At 41.3% G+C, this 16967-nt stretch overlaps 1 protein-coding gene across 1 annotated transcript in view; it reads left to right on the top strand.

Annotated features, from left to right (window-relative positions):
• ATAD2 (ATPase family, AAA domain containing 2) overlaps window positions 1-16827 on the top strand; it is a gene marked incomplete at its 3' end in the record, with an annotated part of 28218 nt that extends 11391 nt beyond the window's left edge. Inside the window, exons 15-28 of the mRNA XM_009069304.1 lie at window positions 115-426; window positions 1975-2080; window positions 3968-4151; window positions 5711-5896; window positions 7138-7273; window positions 7417-7613; window positions 8913-9072; window positions 9420-9542; window positions 9632-9772; window positions 10927-11280; window positions 11962-12086; window positions 13695-13823; window positions 15238-15268; window positions 16721-16827. Coding sequence (XP_009067552.1) covers window positions 115-426; window positions 1975-2080; window positions 3968-4151; window positions 5711-5896; window positions 7138-7273; window positions 7417-7613; window positions 8913-9072; window positions 9420-9542; window positions 9632-9772; window positions 10927-11280; window positions 11962-12086; window positions 13695-13823; window positions 15238-15268; window positions 16721-16827 — 2291 coding nt within the window. The remainder of the gene's footprint in view (window positions 1-114; window positions 427-1974; window positions 2081-3967; window positions 4152-5710; window positions 5897-7137; window positions 7274-7416; window positions 7614-8912; window positions 9073-9419; window positions 9543-9631; window positions 9773-10926; window positions 11281-11961; window positions 12087-13694; window positions 13824-15237; window positions 15269-16720) is intronic.
• Between the last annotated feature and the right edge of the window lie 140 nt (window positions 16828-16967).

The following is a 16967-nucleotide window of genomic DNA, read 5'->3' as shown; positions in this document are numbered from 1 at the left end:
TTCCCTGGTAATTTTTGACTGCAAAGTTTTTTAGTGTTGCACTTTAGAAGTCTTGGCCTCGACTTTGGTGTTGCTGAGATTGACACACAATTTGATTGTTGTTTTGGTTGTTAGGATACTGTGGTGCTGACATTAAGGCCTTATGTGCCGAAGCTGCTCTCTGTGCCTTGCGGCGCCGCTACCCGCAGATATACCAGAGGAGTGAGAAACTGCAGTTAGACGTTTCTTCAATCAAAATAACAGCCAAGGATTTTGTCACGGCCATGCAGAAGACTGTTCCAGCTTCACAGAGGGCTGTGGCTTCACCTGGGCGAGCACTATCACCTATTTTAAAACCACTGTTAGGAAACACACTGGAAAGAATTTTAGAAGCCTTGCAGAGAGTGTTTCCCCACGCAGAGCTTGCACTAAAGAACCAACAGCAAGGTATAACAGTAACATTCGCTTGTTTAAAATTCTGCCAAAGCACAAACTTGTGATTTGTGTAGTAACACACACAAACCCCTGAGCCATAATGACAGTGGAGTTTCATAAGCTGTGTGTGCACCACACTGGATGGGAGCTGTGAGTGACTCGCAGTATGCAGGAGAGAGCTATGCTTTCTCTGCTGGCACACTCTGTTTCTGACAGTAGCTAGCATTCCATTTATCATTTGTAGAGGTGGATCAACCGTATGAGGCTCCTCCTTCCAAATAAATGCTTAAATGCAGAGAGAAGAGCAGTGTTATATCAGTGCTTCTCCTTCCTGTGTCACAAATGTCAGAGCCTCAGTACAAGTGGTTTAAGCTAAATATGGTTTTAGCTGTCATGATTTTTAACCATTATGGCCTCTTAATTGAAATGTTTGTGGGTCACACTGTATGCTTGCACAGGAGATGAGAATATTTTAGTAGTGTGTACTTTGGGGCTTGGCTTGCATAGCATACGTGAGCTCATGCTGCTGACTGCATCAGCCCTGATCAGGTTTAGTCTGTCAGTTGCTGAGAACAAATCATAGAATTTAAGGGTTGGAATGGACCTTACAGATCATCTAGTCCCGACCACCCCTGCCGTGGTCAGGGACACCTCCTCACTAATCAGTTTGCTCAAGGCCACATCCAGCCTGGCCTTGAACGCTGCCAGGCAGCCACCACGTCCCTGGGCAACATGTGCCTGTGTCTCACCACCTTTATAGGAAAAGGCTTTTTTCTAATATCTAACCTAAGCTTCCCCTCCTTCAGTTTGAATCCATTACCCCTTGTCCTGTCATTGCAGTTCCTAATAAAGAGTCCTTCTCTGGCTCCCTCGTATGATGAACTCTTTCCTGATTAACGGAGGTCTGTGAATAGTTAGTTACCATGCTAATCCCTGGGGAATATCCCAGTAATAATCCCAGTAGAGCTGGTAGATTGTTTGCACTGGTAAAACAGGCAGAAACCCACTGACACAATAAAAGCAGAGGGGCTGGGGGATGAGTAATTGCATTCCCTCTCTGCAGCCTGCCTTTCATTATCTGCTCCTTTTGGTGATCTTTGAGGAGCCTCATTTAGATGATGTGTAGGTCTGTATATTCTGACTGAGTAGTCCTGGACATGTGGAAGTATGAGGCCATCACATTCACTTGATTTCCCCACATCCAGTGTGGGAACCTGTTCCAAAAAGAAGTGGCCTTGTTGGGTTTTTCAGGTGTCTACAAACTACAGAAGTTGTTCATAATCATCTTTATTCTAAGGAGAAAACCTCCCAAGTTTTTGTCAACAGAGAGATTGAGGCAAATGATGGAATGTAGCACAGCTTTGTGGAGACTTGTGCAATCTTCTTAGATCTGTGGTAGAATGAACTCGTCAGAAAATAGCATTCAGCATGTGCCCTCAAATGATGAAATACAAGAGAATGGTTTCCTGCACTGATGTTGAAGGTGTATTAATGCAAGAGTGAGATTTGGACTATTCAGGAAAGTTAACAAAGCTCTAATGTCTTTAAATTCTATTTTAGGAAACGATGTGATTGACAGTGATGAGGAATCACCATCAATCTTTGAAGAGAAGTCAAACCCTAAAGCACCTGACAACAAAAAGGCAGAATTCCTCACCTCTAGCAGGTCCATGTTTGTCACCTTTCTTACATGTTTCAGCTGCCTGGGTCTGTAACCTGTTCTGGTGTGAGGAGTGCTACGTGGAGGAGTGATCAGTGTGTCGGGGGGTGATCAATATTTGCAAGAAGTAAGCATGAAGATCCAGCTGGATGCTGATGGTCTGAGTGCACTTCCCCAACTCATCAAACTAAGGGGCCCAGCCCTATTTCCAAAGTCAAAGTGGTCCCTAGATTATTAGAACATGTTGATTTAATCCATAGTATTCCTTGAAAGACTCAAGACTCAAAAAACGTGCTGTCTGTCTTTTAGGCTTAAAAAACTTCTAAGGATTTGTGTAGCTGTCACTTGCCCTTCTACCTTCCAAGATTGTTAAACTAGTAGCAAATTATGTAGCTGAAACAAAATTGAGGAATGGTCTGTCAAAACACTGTGAGAAAAACTTAGAATCATAGAATTTAAGGGTTGCAATGGACCTTACAGATCATCTAGTCCCAACCCCCCCTGCCATGGGCAGGGACACCTCCCCACTAGATCAGGCTGCTCAAGGCCTCATCCAGCCTGGCCTTGAACGCTGCCAGGGTCAGGGCAGCCACCACATCCCTGGGCAACTTGTGCCAGTGTCTCATCACACTTATAGTAAAAAACCTTTTTTTTCTAATACAGAACCTAGACTTCCCCTCCTTCAGTTTTAATCCGTTAACCCTTGCCCTGTCACTGCAGTTCCTAACACAGAGTCCCTCTCCGGCTTCCCTGTAAGCCCTTCAGATATTGAAAAGTTGCTCTGAGGTCTCCACACAGTCATCTCCAGGCTGAACAGCCCCAACTCCCTCAGCCTGTCCTCATAGGGAAGGTGCTCCAGTCCTCTTCTCAACTTCATGGTCTTCCTCTGGACTTGCTCCAACAGTTGCATGTCCTTCTTATGTTGAGGACACCAGAACTGCATGCACTTAAACAATGTCTGCATTTTGTACCTTCAGCCTAGTGAGTTTATGTTAGTCTTCTTATGTTTTAATTGTGGAAGTCTTGTAAGCCAACAATGGAAGCAGAAGATTCTTGTTACTGTTGGGGCAGTTATTTTTCTCCCTCTCTGTTGCTGTGCTGTACAGAAAATGTGACCTGCTGAGCTTGGTTAGGTCTGTAGTATCTTTGATTTCAGCACATAAAGATCCAACAGTGTTCTGGTGGAAAAACCCACAAACCTCTTCACAAGTGTTTCACGCTAGTAAAGCAAGATTAGTAGGAAATTAGTAGACAGTTAAAAGATTAAACCATTAGAATTGACTGGATAAATATAAATCTTGTGCATGTACTGCTGTGATTTAACCAATCCCTCATCTTCAGATACAGCTAATGTGTTTTAGTGCCCACATTCTTTTTTTTTTTTTCCGGGAACTGTTTTGCTCCTTCCTTCCCACCATTTCCAGGAAGTATGGCCAAATTTTAGCTAAAGTTGATGGGTGCAGAGATCTCACAGTTACTTTAAAGTCAAGACACACTGAAAATGGTTGTGTATGGGCAGTGAAGAGACACAGACGGGTTTGTGCTTAGAGACAGAGCTGTTATGCTGCCCTGTTATGCTGCCCTATGTCGGGTTACTGACCAGTTGGTGTGTGTCCATTTGGCTGGTCAATCCTCCTGTGGCATTTAAGGGCTGTTACTTAACCCAGCCAAAGGAACAGCAGACATGCTGGGGACTGGCAGGATTTCTTAGTGGAGGTATGGTACTAGTTTTTGAGAAAATAGGTTTTGATAGTTTTCTTGATTACAGACTAGATGATTATTTGGTGGAACATGGAGTGTATTTAAAAAAAAAAAATGAATAGGAAAAAACTTTAACATCTTTGTGCCTATTCATCACTCATTTTTAAACTTGTTTTCTTCTTCCTGTTGTAGAAATCCTCGTTGCCAGCCAACATCTTTCAGGCCACGGTTTTTACTAGTTGAAGATCCAGAGTGTGGGCAAGCTTTTCATCTGGCACCCGCAGTAATACATGCCCTGGAGAAGTTTCCTGTTTATACGCTGGACCTGCCTGCTTTGTTTGTTAGCACCTCATCACCAGAAGAAACATGTGCACAGGTATCTTTTTTTCTGTTTAATCTCGTAGGATTTAGGAACTGTATATAAATTGCTGACGTGAGCAGAGCTCACTGTTAATGGAGGAGGCCTGATAGGAATGTGCTGTTATGTTAACTTCTGTCTGGAAGTCCACTTTCTTCTAGATAGAAGGATGCTGTATAAGGATGTTACACGTAGCCATGTTTTCCATTTGAAAAGAAACAGGGATGATGTTACTAGCAGCTCAGGAAAATGGAAGGTGCTGCTAATACAGCCCTCTTTGTGCCAAGAAATCCTGCTGGTCTTGGTATCCAGAAGGTTGTTTTTGTTATTTCTTAAGACTCTGTGCTCCCAGTAGATGGCTCTGCATCAACCTAATGGTGTGTAATGCACTTTCTGTAGCCTTCATTTTTACTGTGTTTGTAGGGCAGTCAAGGTTTTGGGGAAAAAAAGTGTTGCTTTTTTTAGATGTACATCCTGTACTGCTGCAGTACATGCAGTAAAAAAACATTAAAACTCTTGGAACACTTAGATTTGCATACTGGTGTGCTTTCCTTAGCTAGGAAAGTGAAATACAAGCAGATTGGTACGGTTTTCTTTTTTGACTTTTAGGCAGGGAATCCAGTTTTTTGTTTGGCATCATTGCATTAAAATATTTTAACCTTTAACAGCAGCATTTGAGGGCTGTACAAGTCAGGACAGACGCATTCCATGACGGGGTACTCGTTTGTCACATAGGAGGAATGATTCCTTTTTCGTTACGTGATGGTTGCATCTGTGGACATGTAGCTCCCCTGTCTAGTCACTGCCTGGATATGCCATGTGCATTTCCCATCATGTGACAGGAACTACCTGAATATTGTTGGTCTGAAAGGCTGCATGGAGAGATTTATTGTGCGAAAGGACTGTTAACCACTTCCCTCACGCAGTAGATGCATGTTGCCTTCTGTGATTGAGATCCCATCTGTAAGCAGTGGCTCGTGCTCTTTCAGAGCATGTCATCTGGTCTGATGGGTGCTTTGGTAATGAGTTATGAGTGATTTATCTCTTCAGGAAGGCTAAGGACTGGTCATCTCTTAGGAAATGTGCTTGAAAACATGAATTGCAACCAGGCTTCTTGTTTTGTGTCAGCCCTCATCTTTTCACGTAGTTCTTTGTTCCGTCTGTGCTCCATTCTCTGTTGGGGGTGCCTGCTCTGAACTGAAAATGGTGTAGTTGCAGTTGTGTAGTGATTTCTCCAGGCTAATACATCTTTTTGAAGGGTTAGCCCCGTTTTTTCAGGCACACCACCACATCAGATGAGTTCTGGGGCTCTTCAGGAGTTATCTTATACCTAAGTAGTTTTGAAATCAGGCAGAGGTTCAGGTCTGTTTCTGTCTGTGTAGCAATGTCTGTATTTCAGTCAAAGTGAAAACTTTATTGTTAAGGGGTTGTTTATTTACGTATAGTTATTTATTGGTTTGTCTTGATGTTTTTGTTCCATGTACTTCTATTTCATAAAACAGTTTGACTGATAGGTAGGTAGGTAGTAGCCTATTCTGTGTGATGCAGTTTTCTTATCCAGGCTTTCACTTTACCAGCTGATGCGAGAAGCTCAGAGAACAGCACCAAGTATCATTTATGTCCCACAAATCCCTTTCTGGTGGGAGACTGCTGGACCTACACTGAAAGCTGTTTTTACAACACTACTGCAGAATATTCCAACATTTGCTCCTGTTTTGCTCCTTGCAACATCTGATGTGGAACACAGCGATCTCCCAGAAGAGGTATTTCTGTCAATACTCTTCTTTCTTTTCGACTCAATTGCTTGTTAATTTATAACTCCTTGAAGCACTGGAGGACTCTGCCACTCTAAAGCAAGTTCATGCTGTTAATACTCGGGCACCCAAACCTGGTCTCTTAAACTTTGCTTAGACAAAACAATGCGGAAAGCATTTGTCTACAGTGTGTTCTGAGTAGAGAGATTGACTTTGGCCCAGCTTTTTCTCCCTTCTCACACACTCATGCTTACTAGACAGATGCATAAATTTGCTTCAGACAATCGTTTTGGTGACTTCAAGTTGGTTAGGTGTGCCTTTGGTGAAGAATATGTAGTGCTTGAGATGTAGCTAGGAAAATGATTCTTTTTCTGAAAACAGATGTACTGAAAAGTGAAAGGTATTTTTACTGAAAAAGCATGATCACACTTTTACTGGTGGAATGTAATTTCAAATTTAAATCATTCCATAAAAATTTAAATTTATTTCTTCATCTAGGTGAAAACTTGACAACTTAGAAAGCTATGGTCTAACTTCTGTTTAAGTAACTTGGAAATCAATTTTTAGTTGAATTCCTTAGCAAAATCTAGAAAGAGTAGATGCTGAACTTTCTAGACATCTGTGGTGGTACAACTGCCCCTCCTTCCCCCCAAGCTGCACTGTGGTCTCAGAAACAACATCTGAGAGTGAGTGTTAAAGGAAGGAGCTGCTCTGGTTATTTTGCCTCTTTAACAGAAGTTTTTATACTGTTAATAAATACCTTCTAAAATAAGGAATTAAATTCCTTCCATACGTTTAGGTAGTAGGGATGGAAATACAGGGTGCAACTTGGAGGTGTGCAACTTCAGACACCTCATTTAAATTATTTAAAATTGAGAAAGCTCACCTTGCCAAAAAGCCAGAACTTGTCTGCTGCACCTTGCCCATTCCCTCTGTAGCTACCATAAAGGACAGCAAGGCACACATACAAAATAAGCAGCCTTGGAGGTGGTGAATGTCACCTTTCTCAGTGGTTTGTCATATGGATTCTTCATGGAGCCTAAAGTCCACAAGATGTTCCTCAGAGCAGATACTTTTATTTGCTATGCTATGAAAATCTCAGCTTTTAAGTCCAAGAAGAAAACTTCTCATAGCTTGTCATATCCAGCTGAGTATTCAGTTTAATTTAGAAACGTACTCATCTTTTTGGAATAGAATATAAAAAATTGTATGGCCTTATATCTGAAATACCTTTTGTCCTCCTGCTTTAGATAAAAGCATTGTTTAATAATGATCATGAAGAAGTTTTCAAAATTCAGTGGCCTACCTGTGATGAAAGAAAAAGTTTTTTTGAGGACTTGGTTATGAAGCACATTGCTGAGCCTCCTGCGGCAAAGAGCAGAGCAGGTGAGGATATTCTGCATCTAAAACTCTGCTGGTTGTAAATTAAGAGCTAATGCAGTGTTCGCTTTGGTGGTAATTTTCTATCATTCTTCATGTGCTTATATTTGAGTAGCATCAACTGACTAAAATTTTCTGATCAATTTAAGCTCCTCAGCCATTGGAAGTTCTGCCTGTGGCACCACCACCACCACCCCGAGAGCTGACAGCGGAAGAAATGAGACAGCTGGAGGAAGAGGAGGAGGATACACTGCGCGAACTTAGGATTTACTTGCGGGATGTGACACACAGACTTGTCATTGACAAACGTTTCCGAGCATTTACAAAGCCTGTTGACCCAGAGGAGGTAAATTGGTGTGGATCTGCAATACCACTGTAGCTGTCTGCATTCACAGTTTATCTGTGTGTATTCCTAGGTGTTTGTGTGCTCCTTGTAGGAAGGTTTATCTTTGTTTTTAGGGCCCTCCTATTCTGATTTTCTAGGAAGCAGGAAGTGAATTTTTCTTTTACTTCTGTTGACTCCTTGGGGCTCTCAAATATCTGTTAGTTGAGTGCTCACTGAAAGCCCTGTGTTCCTTCTAAAATCTTTGTACAACTTTAGCATTATTTCCATTGGAAAGGACCTACAGGGATCTTCTAGTCCAAGGGCTAGTTACACCAAATGACAATACAGTTTGCCCATGAAAAGGATTTGACATGTAGGTGTGTTACAGCACTGAAAAGCAGTGATATCTCTTTTGCTCTGTAATGATAAACAGTACATTTTGGGCTGTTATAATAAAGCCTAAAGCTCTTTACTTGTCTGTAAATAGTTTCTGTGAGAACAGGAGCAGAAGCAGAAGTTTGTCAAAATGATTTTCAGATTCTATTCTAAATTTCATCTGGGGCTTTCCTTGGTATAAGATCAACCATAAGGGCTATGTGTTTTTATTCTTCCTTCCATACATTTCTCATTTAATTTATTGAGTAAGTCTAATCCAGAGCACATACTTAAAAGTCAGCTGTAGTTTTGACATAACTTTGCATTTCAGCAAAATGTTCTGTTCCCCTAAGCGTCTGCTGACTTGTCATTTCCTTTCCTTGTCCTTTCTGAGATGTGAATAATCTAAACATACATAATCTAAACAAACTAGTCATTAGGTTCCTTTTACGGTCTGAGTAAAGAAACTGGCACCTCTGGGTCCGGTTACCTCTTTCTAAAGCAGGTGCCTAGGACAGGTGCTTCAAAGGTGCAATTCCTGCAGCCTTTTTCTTGCTGCCAACAACAAAGAGAATCTCAGATGACTTTACTGAGAAAGGTTTCTTTGCTGTTAGTTTCTGAAGGGAAGTGAAATAAATCCTACTCAGGACGCCAGTTCCCTTCTCTGCCCCACATATGTGGTTCTGACCTCCCTGCTTTTTTTCCCCCTCTTACGATCTGTCTCTTCAAAGCCAGCTGAATAACCCTTCTGTTTTCAAGAAACTGGGTAATTTCTGCATCTTTGGATGTGTCATACTGTGGGTTTTAAGGTCCTTTTTTTGACTTGATGTCGTGGTTTAACCCCAGCCAGCAGCCACCACCAGCTCAAACCAGCACACTTGATGAAAATAATTACTTTTGGTAGCTACTGTGTTAAATCCCTGAGCACATATGTCTCGTTTGAAGGTACCTGATTACAATGCTGTTATTAAACAGCCCATGGACCTCTCAACAGTTCTCTCCAAGATCGACATGCACCAGTACCTAACTGCAAGAGATTTTCTAGGAGACATCGATCTAATCTGTAACAATGCTTTAGAGTACAACCCAGATAAAGGTCCTGGAGGTAAGCATGTGGTTTTGTCCCTAATTTGTAAAAATTTAGAATGTCTAAGTTGATAAATGTTGTCTGTGGGATTAGATCATTGTTAGCATCCCCAGAGAGCATTTCTTGCCAGGTTGTCAATATTGTGGCATTAAATAAACTACTTGGGCATGAACTCGTGATAGATGTGTTGATTGGTAACTAGTGCTTTTGCTTTAATAATGAACTTTGCTCTGTCAGTATGTTGGAAATACTGAGATAACCTTTCAAAACCTACCTATGAAAAGAGTAAAAACATTTGAAGTAAACAAAATAAAAGGATTCGTTTGCTGGTAGAAAATACTCAGTTTGTGACTGTCAAATTCCAGATCGTCTCCTTAGGCACAGAGCTTGTGCTTTGAGAGATGCGGCGTATTCCATTGTGAGGGAAGAACTGAATGAAGATTTTGAGCAAGACTGCCAAAAAATTAAAGAATCTCGTGAGCAAAGAGGTATGTTTCTTGATGCTGAGGATTTTAAGACTTGTCTCACTATTTGTAATGAACTGCACAAGTCACAATTCTTTGCTCTTTATTGCAAGGTTCAGACTGTGCTTCCTCTGACTGCTGTGCAATGCCAAGGGAAGACCTTGTTGCTGGGTGTAAGAAAACAGACCCGAAGTGTAATGAAAAACCAAAGATGACTATGGTGCCAGTGGATGCCAGTACTCCCTGCTCTCGAGGCAAGTTGCGTTTTATTCAAGCCTTCTTGGAGAAGGTGCTGAAGTCACTGCTGCATTCTTGTTCCTGTCACCTAACAGGTTCCTGTGTGTTGCCTGGTTCTTCATGCCAGAGGCATTAATTTTTTTCATATGCTTCAAAATGTGGCAGGAGCCCAGAGGTCATTCATTCAGTGTGGTTATGAAGTTGAAGTGCAGTGGCTGGTTGTGCCTTGGTGACACAACTAAGATTTCATGGCTCCTACATTGCTTCCTTTTGAACTCAAAAATGTTGTACCTGGCAGTTTGACTTACTCAACTACTTTTCAGTTATGTGTAACAGTGTGTTCCCCTTTTGTGTCCTCAAATGTTAAACTTTATGCCACCTCTTATGATTTCCAATTGAAGGGGGAAGGATTAAAAATTAGGGGAGCAGTAATTATAGACATGTGAAGGAAAGATCACTTTTATTTCACTTTTCCTGTGAAAAGGACATGAAAGAACAAAGGGACTTGGGTTTCTCTCAGTTAAAACACATGACATGGTGTGATGTTTCCTGGTCTTGCTGGCATGACTGGGAATTTTGCCACTGACTTGACTTCCAGGCTTTGAGGAGTACTCTGTGAACGCAAAGAGTGGTGTGTTTTTCCTGAAAGGCAAAAATGCTAAGTTTGCTTGAAACAAGGTTAACTGGATCAGAAAGCACATGAGGTATAAATCTTTATGGATGATTTTTTTTCTCTCCAGCAAATATTCACTTAAAACTGTCTCCTCAATTCTTCCCAATGTGTGTATAGCTTCTGAAGTTTACAGCTTTACAGATTTTGAGGAAAGGCTTGTCTCCAGATGTTTTTTTGTTGTTCACCTATATTAGATCCCATACCAAGTCACCTAATAACCTTGCTTTCCTATCTAAAGAAGGAATTTCCTGCTCATAACATCTTGAAGCTGCTGGTTTTGTGAATTAAATTCTGTCGTTCTTTTTTTTTCTCTTTAAATCTAGTAGCAAATTGACCCCATTAATTTGGAGCTTTAGACATATGTAGGGAGACAGACAATGGTACTTGAGCTGCTTTGGTCATTTTCCTTGCAAGTCAATTTAGATGAGGATGTTGGATTTTGAAGGAAGAACTGTTTTGGTAATGTTTCATATAACATTTTCTTGTGTTTCTTTGTAGATAAGTCAAAAAGAAAACGCAGAAAGAACAGATGGTCTTCAGGTATGATAGCAAAGAGGAAGAATGTTCAGTTCAATAAAGAGAATAAAATTCCAGAAGACCAAAATGAAATAGAGAGTAATGAAGAGTCTAACACGGATTGCACTGAATTTGCATCCTCCCAGGAGACTTCTGTCGAAGAGCATGAAAATGTACTTCAAGAACGACAGAAAAATTTGACAGAAAATAACAGAGAGAGAGTTCTTGTGGCTAAATCTCTTTCTGGAAAGAACAGAGAACATTCAGACCTAAGAGAGGAGAGTGAAATCCTGGATTGCCAAAAAGCTGGAACTTCTGAAGACAGGGGTTCAAATGGTAAGTGACAGGTCAAACAGATCATTTACCTCCTTTCTCTTGCTGAGGAGGGTTACACTGCTCTATAGGTTTTACCTTCTTGAGTTCCATTGTGTTATAGCTGTTGTGTCTCTCTGAAATCATCACACACTGTTTCTTGCATAATGGTGCTGGCCATCAAGTTGTGCTGGCCAAACTCATGTTTTCCTGCAGCTGCTGGTTTTTCTATTCTGCACTTTGTTTTTCAAATGGTACCTAGTTGAAAAACAATCGTTGGCTTTCTTTTAATGTGTGAGGATCTTACCAGCAGTGTAAGTTAAAACACTGTACTTCAAGCAATGTGGACCCAGGATCATGTGTGGAATAGAAGAGTTATGTCCTAGTGTTTCCAGTGGAAGATGAGTTTCCTAATCTAAAATGGAGTTTTACTGTGCAGCACTGTAATAGCAATAGGACTCTTTTCTCCTGGTTTTACCTGCCTTTTTGTCTGGTGCTTTTTAGTTTGTGTCAAGAGTTTCTAGTTTTTATGGAGCAGTGACTTTTGCCAGAAAGGAAGTAAGAGTCAAGCATTTATCAGTGAAAAATGGTAACAGTTCTATGTCTGTTATTGCAGAGTTACGCTTTTCCAGGTACAGGACACTTCACTGATCCTGTATTCTAGATAAAGAGAAATCCCAAGTTAAGAAATTTGTGTCATTCCAGGTTTGTTGATACACCGTATGACTCGTGCAAGGTGTTCTCAAGCAGAAGACAGGCAGCTGGTGTGTGTCAGGAAAGCAGTGAAAACTGGCACTCAGAGAGTGTTTGTGGATTACTGTGAGCTCAAAGTAAGTCATTTCAATTTTTTTAATGCTGAAGTAGGACATTTTCTTGCTACATGCAGAGTTGTCAAGTAATTCAGTTGTTAACCAATGCCAATTCAAACAAGTTATAGGAGGGATGTATAGCTTGTGAAATAGTTCAGCCTGTAGTGGACTATGACCGTTGTTTCCTCAGCTGGTGCAGACTGCTGTTCTTGCTTTTGGTGAACTAAATTCTGGGTTCTCTCCCTAATTTTTAATGTAAAAGGGCTTGTTAACATAGCCCGCTGACAACTTGCTGGTTATTAATGTCGGGTTTTGTGATGGATTGGGGGGTTGTTTTGTTTTGTTGTTTGGATGGTTTCATTTATTAGGAACCAGAAAAAGACTTTGATTTTCAGCAGTGATGACTTTAACCTGAAGTTAGCAGGTTGACCCAAAGCTTATCCTGGATTAAATACTAATACCTGCTTTTCTCAAGTGCTTTCAAAATCCAGTGTTAGAATTTTACATTCATACAGTTGGTGTTACAAGGTTTTTCCAGTCCCATGTAGGAGACAAGTTGATCTCCTAGGATGCAGCTGGGAAATGCTCAAAAATGTTAGCTGTAGAGGGTAAAAGAGGTTCCTTTGCATGAATTGGAGAGGGTAGGAGGATCTGACCTTCTTCAGGAGATGTTGCAGTGAGGGAAGTTTTGGGAAATTGCTAGGTTGAAGTCCTGGAGTTTGGTCAAAGCAGAGGAGGCTGCTGTTTACTTGCCATGATGAGAAATGGAGTGAAAAGAGGAGAAACTAACTTTTTAAGACTGTCCTCCTAAGCAAGCAGATTTCATGGGATTTTGTTCATAGAGTCATAGAACATCCTGAGTTGGAAGGGACCCACAAAGATTGAGTCTGGTTCTTGACCCTGCACAGGACATCCCCAAAAATCACACCATGTGCCTGAGAGCATTGTCCAAATTCTTGATCTCTGTCAGACTTGGTGCTGTGACCACTTCCCTGTGGTGCCTGTTCCAGTGCCCAGCCACCCTCTGGATGAAAAATCTTTTTCGAATATCTAAACTAAACCTCCCCTGACACAGCTTCATGCTATTCCCTCGGGTCCTGTCACTGGTCACCAGAGAGAAGAGATCACTTCCCCTCCTGAGGAAGCTGTTGTTCATGTCAGTCTCTCTATGTAGAGAATTCACATAGGTTTCTCCAGAGTCAGGGAGCTTTGAAGTTATGGCCCAGTCGATAATTGGTATGGTAGAGCCCTTATTGGTGTTTCAGCTCTGAGGACAGAGCTGCAGTCATGAAACATATCTTTTAGAAAACTTGTTTCCTTAACCATGGGTGCCACTGGAACTTGCTGCTTGTGCCAGAGAGCCTCTTTGCAACTTTCCTGCAGTCGGTGAGCTGGGTGAACCTCCAAGCTGTAGCTGCTTGGGTTTATTTGGGGTTTTTTTTTATTTTACTTGCTTGGTAACAGGTCTGGAACTTGATGAACACATAGAAAAGCATGCAGTCACCTATGTGGCAGCAATCGAAGTAGTTTCACATGGGATATTGGCCGTGGCCCTCTGTCACATCCTACCTTTTCTGTTTGCAGCTTATTTGTGCTATTCTGAACTCTCGTTTCCATTTTGTTCTTTAGCAAGTGTTGCATTCTATCGCCGTGGTAACTGAGAACGTCAGTATATTTTGCATGGAAAAACTGTATGCTGTCCTTAGCCAGTGCATTTACCAGCATCGAGAAGATGATGACAAAAGCGAATTAGTGAAGGTAAATTTTTCTTGTCTTATAGCACTTTCTGTCACTATTATATGTGTGTGTGTGTGTGTTAGGCATATTTACATGTGCCCTGTGAACATCATGGTTATTTAGCATTGCTCCTTACGGCTTAGCTGCCTGTGTTACAAGACTTCTTCATTTCACCCTGGAAGACATTTATCCATATTGCAAAAGCACTGTTGCATTTGGCAGCTTCAGCATGAAAAGGTTTGAAACCTCTCAAAGCATTTAGCCTGTGTCTGTCACTAGTCCTCTAGAACCTTTTCAGGGTGGGGATCTGCAAAGGGAGGGTGCTTTCCTCAGTCTGTCACTTCTTTCTCCCCTTACAGACAGTCACACACTTGTTGCCATTCCATTCTTGAAAAGAAGGTAACTGAAATGTAACAAGAACTAGAGATGTTAGGCTCTAGTCTCACCAGACTCTCCTTTTAACTAGTGTGGCTCAAGCCACAAGTTTATTTTCGCGTGCTGGGAGCTTCATGCTTATGATGGTTTAATGCTAATGAGGCAAATTCTCTAATCTCTTCGTCTAAGAGGGAATTTCCAAGTTGCCAGAACTCAGCAGAAATATCCCACAGGAACCCATAGTTTCAATCAGGCATTCCTAGTACTGAGTTGATTTAGATAGATTGGATATTCAGTCTTCAGCTTCAAGATCCTTGAATCCATACTTCTCTCAGGTGGTTGTGCCTAAGAATAGATAAAATTCTTTGTGCCTCTCAGTCTTCCTTTAAAAAACCCAAACAACGGGACTCTTCTCTTTGACCCTGGTCATATCCATCTCTTCTTCCACATTCAATAAAGTTAGATGTTCTGCTCTGATTGTACAGCAGTGAAGATTATTTGGATTCAGGGAGGCCATTCCTGAAAAACGCACTCTTCTCTCATCTAGCATAAAGATGTGTTTTAGCATGAGAAGGGATTTGTTTGTTATCGTGGGGCTTGTGAGTTTTTGTGACAGGACTTCATTTCTTTGTTTTCTACTTTGAGCTTTAACCAAAAATTGTCTCCTATTCAGAGTGGCTGCACAAGTCAGTCAGGAGCAAGTTCTACTGTATGAAGAGAGACTTGAACAAGTACTTAGAGTGCAGACCAGTTCCAGCTTTTAGTTGTGGCCCTTCAGGAACCGTCTCCAGATGTAATTGCTGAAAGCACCCTTGATAGAGCCCCCCAGTCCCTGCCACAGATCCCTGCAGCCTCTCTAGCCTACTCTGTTTCGGGTGCATAAGGCTGTGTTTGAAGCCAGTGGGTATAGGACGATGTGATGGTGGCAGCACATGCACTGGCTAAGTGTTAGTAACACTTGTATGTATGTACAGATGCTTGTTTCTTTTGATGAAGAAGTAAACAGGGTTCCTAAGCTTGTGTTCACACTGACTCCTGCTTTGTCTATTTTTCTTCTTAGGCAATGAAGAAAGAAATTATGGCCTTCAGATGCCCGTGATACTTGATTCCAGCACACTTGACTTGACATACTCTGTAATGCTTTTACTGCATGCTGTTTTCTTTGCGTGGTTCAATGAATATTAGTTCTACATATATATTTATATATATTAAATATATCTTTAAATTTAGTAAGAAACTCAAATAAAATCCTTTTAATGGCTTCATTTGGCAGTTCCCTTCTTGATATGTATATTTTTCTGTGACATGCTGCTGTGGTTGCCTTTGGAATGCAGCAGATCCAAACAGATCATTCCATTACCTCTCTTTAAAAGAAAAACTAACTTGTAATAAAGCAAGATTAATTACTGTAACTTTCTAAGGTGAAGTTTAGTCATGCTTGTAATAATGACAATCTTGGTACTGGAAAAAAGCGTTTTGATACAAATTGTGAGTTGGGTGGGTGGCCTGTAGTTGAATTAAACTGTAGTTTTCTAGTTACCTGGGGAGAATTATATCTGTTTGTTACATAGAAGTGAATATATTGTTGACAATAAATATATGGAAGTCAAAGCAGAGCAATACTCTGTGTTGAAGATGTTTTCAAACCAGCTGAGAAAATTTCTCTGGTAATTTGATAGTTATTTTGGGGGGGGGGAGAGAGAAAATAAGACAAAGGTTTAACTATATGAGAAGAAAATTTTATCTAAGTTGTGACAGAATAGGTGGCACAATCAATCCTTTGCTCTTCTGTTATGTCCTTCACACGCACAACATCTGACAATGCTGTGCGATCCCTGTGTCTTTGGTTTCTTACCCATGTCAGTACTGTTCTCTTTGTGTCCTTCTAAGGTGTGTGTTCAGACATTTGTGTGCTATGCAGATTTTTTTCTCTGTATTGTTTGGATGAGTGTTAATAAAAAATTCATCCTTTCTCAGTGCTGAGTTGTCTGCACTATTTTAATCACAGGATAATTCTGATCATTAACAATTCTGCACTTATTAAAATAAGAGATGTTAGCAGCTTTCTCTCCACTCTTGGTGTATGGGTTATACAGCAAAGGCAAGCCTAGGAGAAAGAAAAAATGACATTGAAAATTTACATTTTAATTTAATGTATTATATTGGAAATGTAATTAATTAATGTCACTTTTCCTTAACTTGCTCTCCACCTCTGCTGCTGTCACCGATTTTTGATGTGCCTGGGGGCAGTTTGCTGACTTCATTCCCCAAAAGAACTGTTTGGAAAAACGACAAGAGTGACAGTGTGGAACTGAGGAACCAGAAACATTCCTGGGACCGAAACTTTTGCTCTTGCAAGCTTTGATCAAATCCTTCCTAGCACTGGTTGTGACAGGATGCTGTACCTGGGCCGATGTTTTAGAAAATGTTTCCAGTCGTGTAAATTTTCATCTTCTGTGACCAACCGTGAACAGTTAACAGTTCCCACAAGCCACAGCTTTATTTTTCTCTCTCTTTCTGTCGGGGAAACTGTCGCGTTTTAGTGCCTGACCCAAAATGGCACACTGCGATCAAAGAAACCGTGTATGGAAACAGCGTTTCTGAGAAGTACGCGGGGCGAGTTAAACCGAAATACGGACCAGAACAGTTGGTATGTACGAGAGGCAGAGGTCCCTGCTGCAAGGCGAGCAGCTAACACAGCGAAGAACGGGGGCGAGTGTCGCTCCGGGCGCCGCTACTTCTGCGCTCGGTGTGCTCGGGCTCAGCGCCTGGGGCGGCCGGGACGAGCCC

Source organism: Acanthisitta chloris, unplaced genomic scaffold (genome assembly GCF_000695815.1).
Source record: "Acanthisitta chloris isolate BGI_N310 unplaced genomic scaffold, ASM69581v1 scaffold26242, whole genome shotgun sequence".
Taxonomy (NCBI): domain Eukaryota; kingdom Metazoa; phylum Chordata; class Aves; order Passeriformes; family Acanthisittidae; genus Acanthisitta; species Acanthisitta chloris.
The sequence above is the reverse complement of the archived record's forward strand: the minus strand, read 5'-3'. Positions and strand labels throughout refer to the sequence as shown.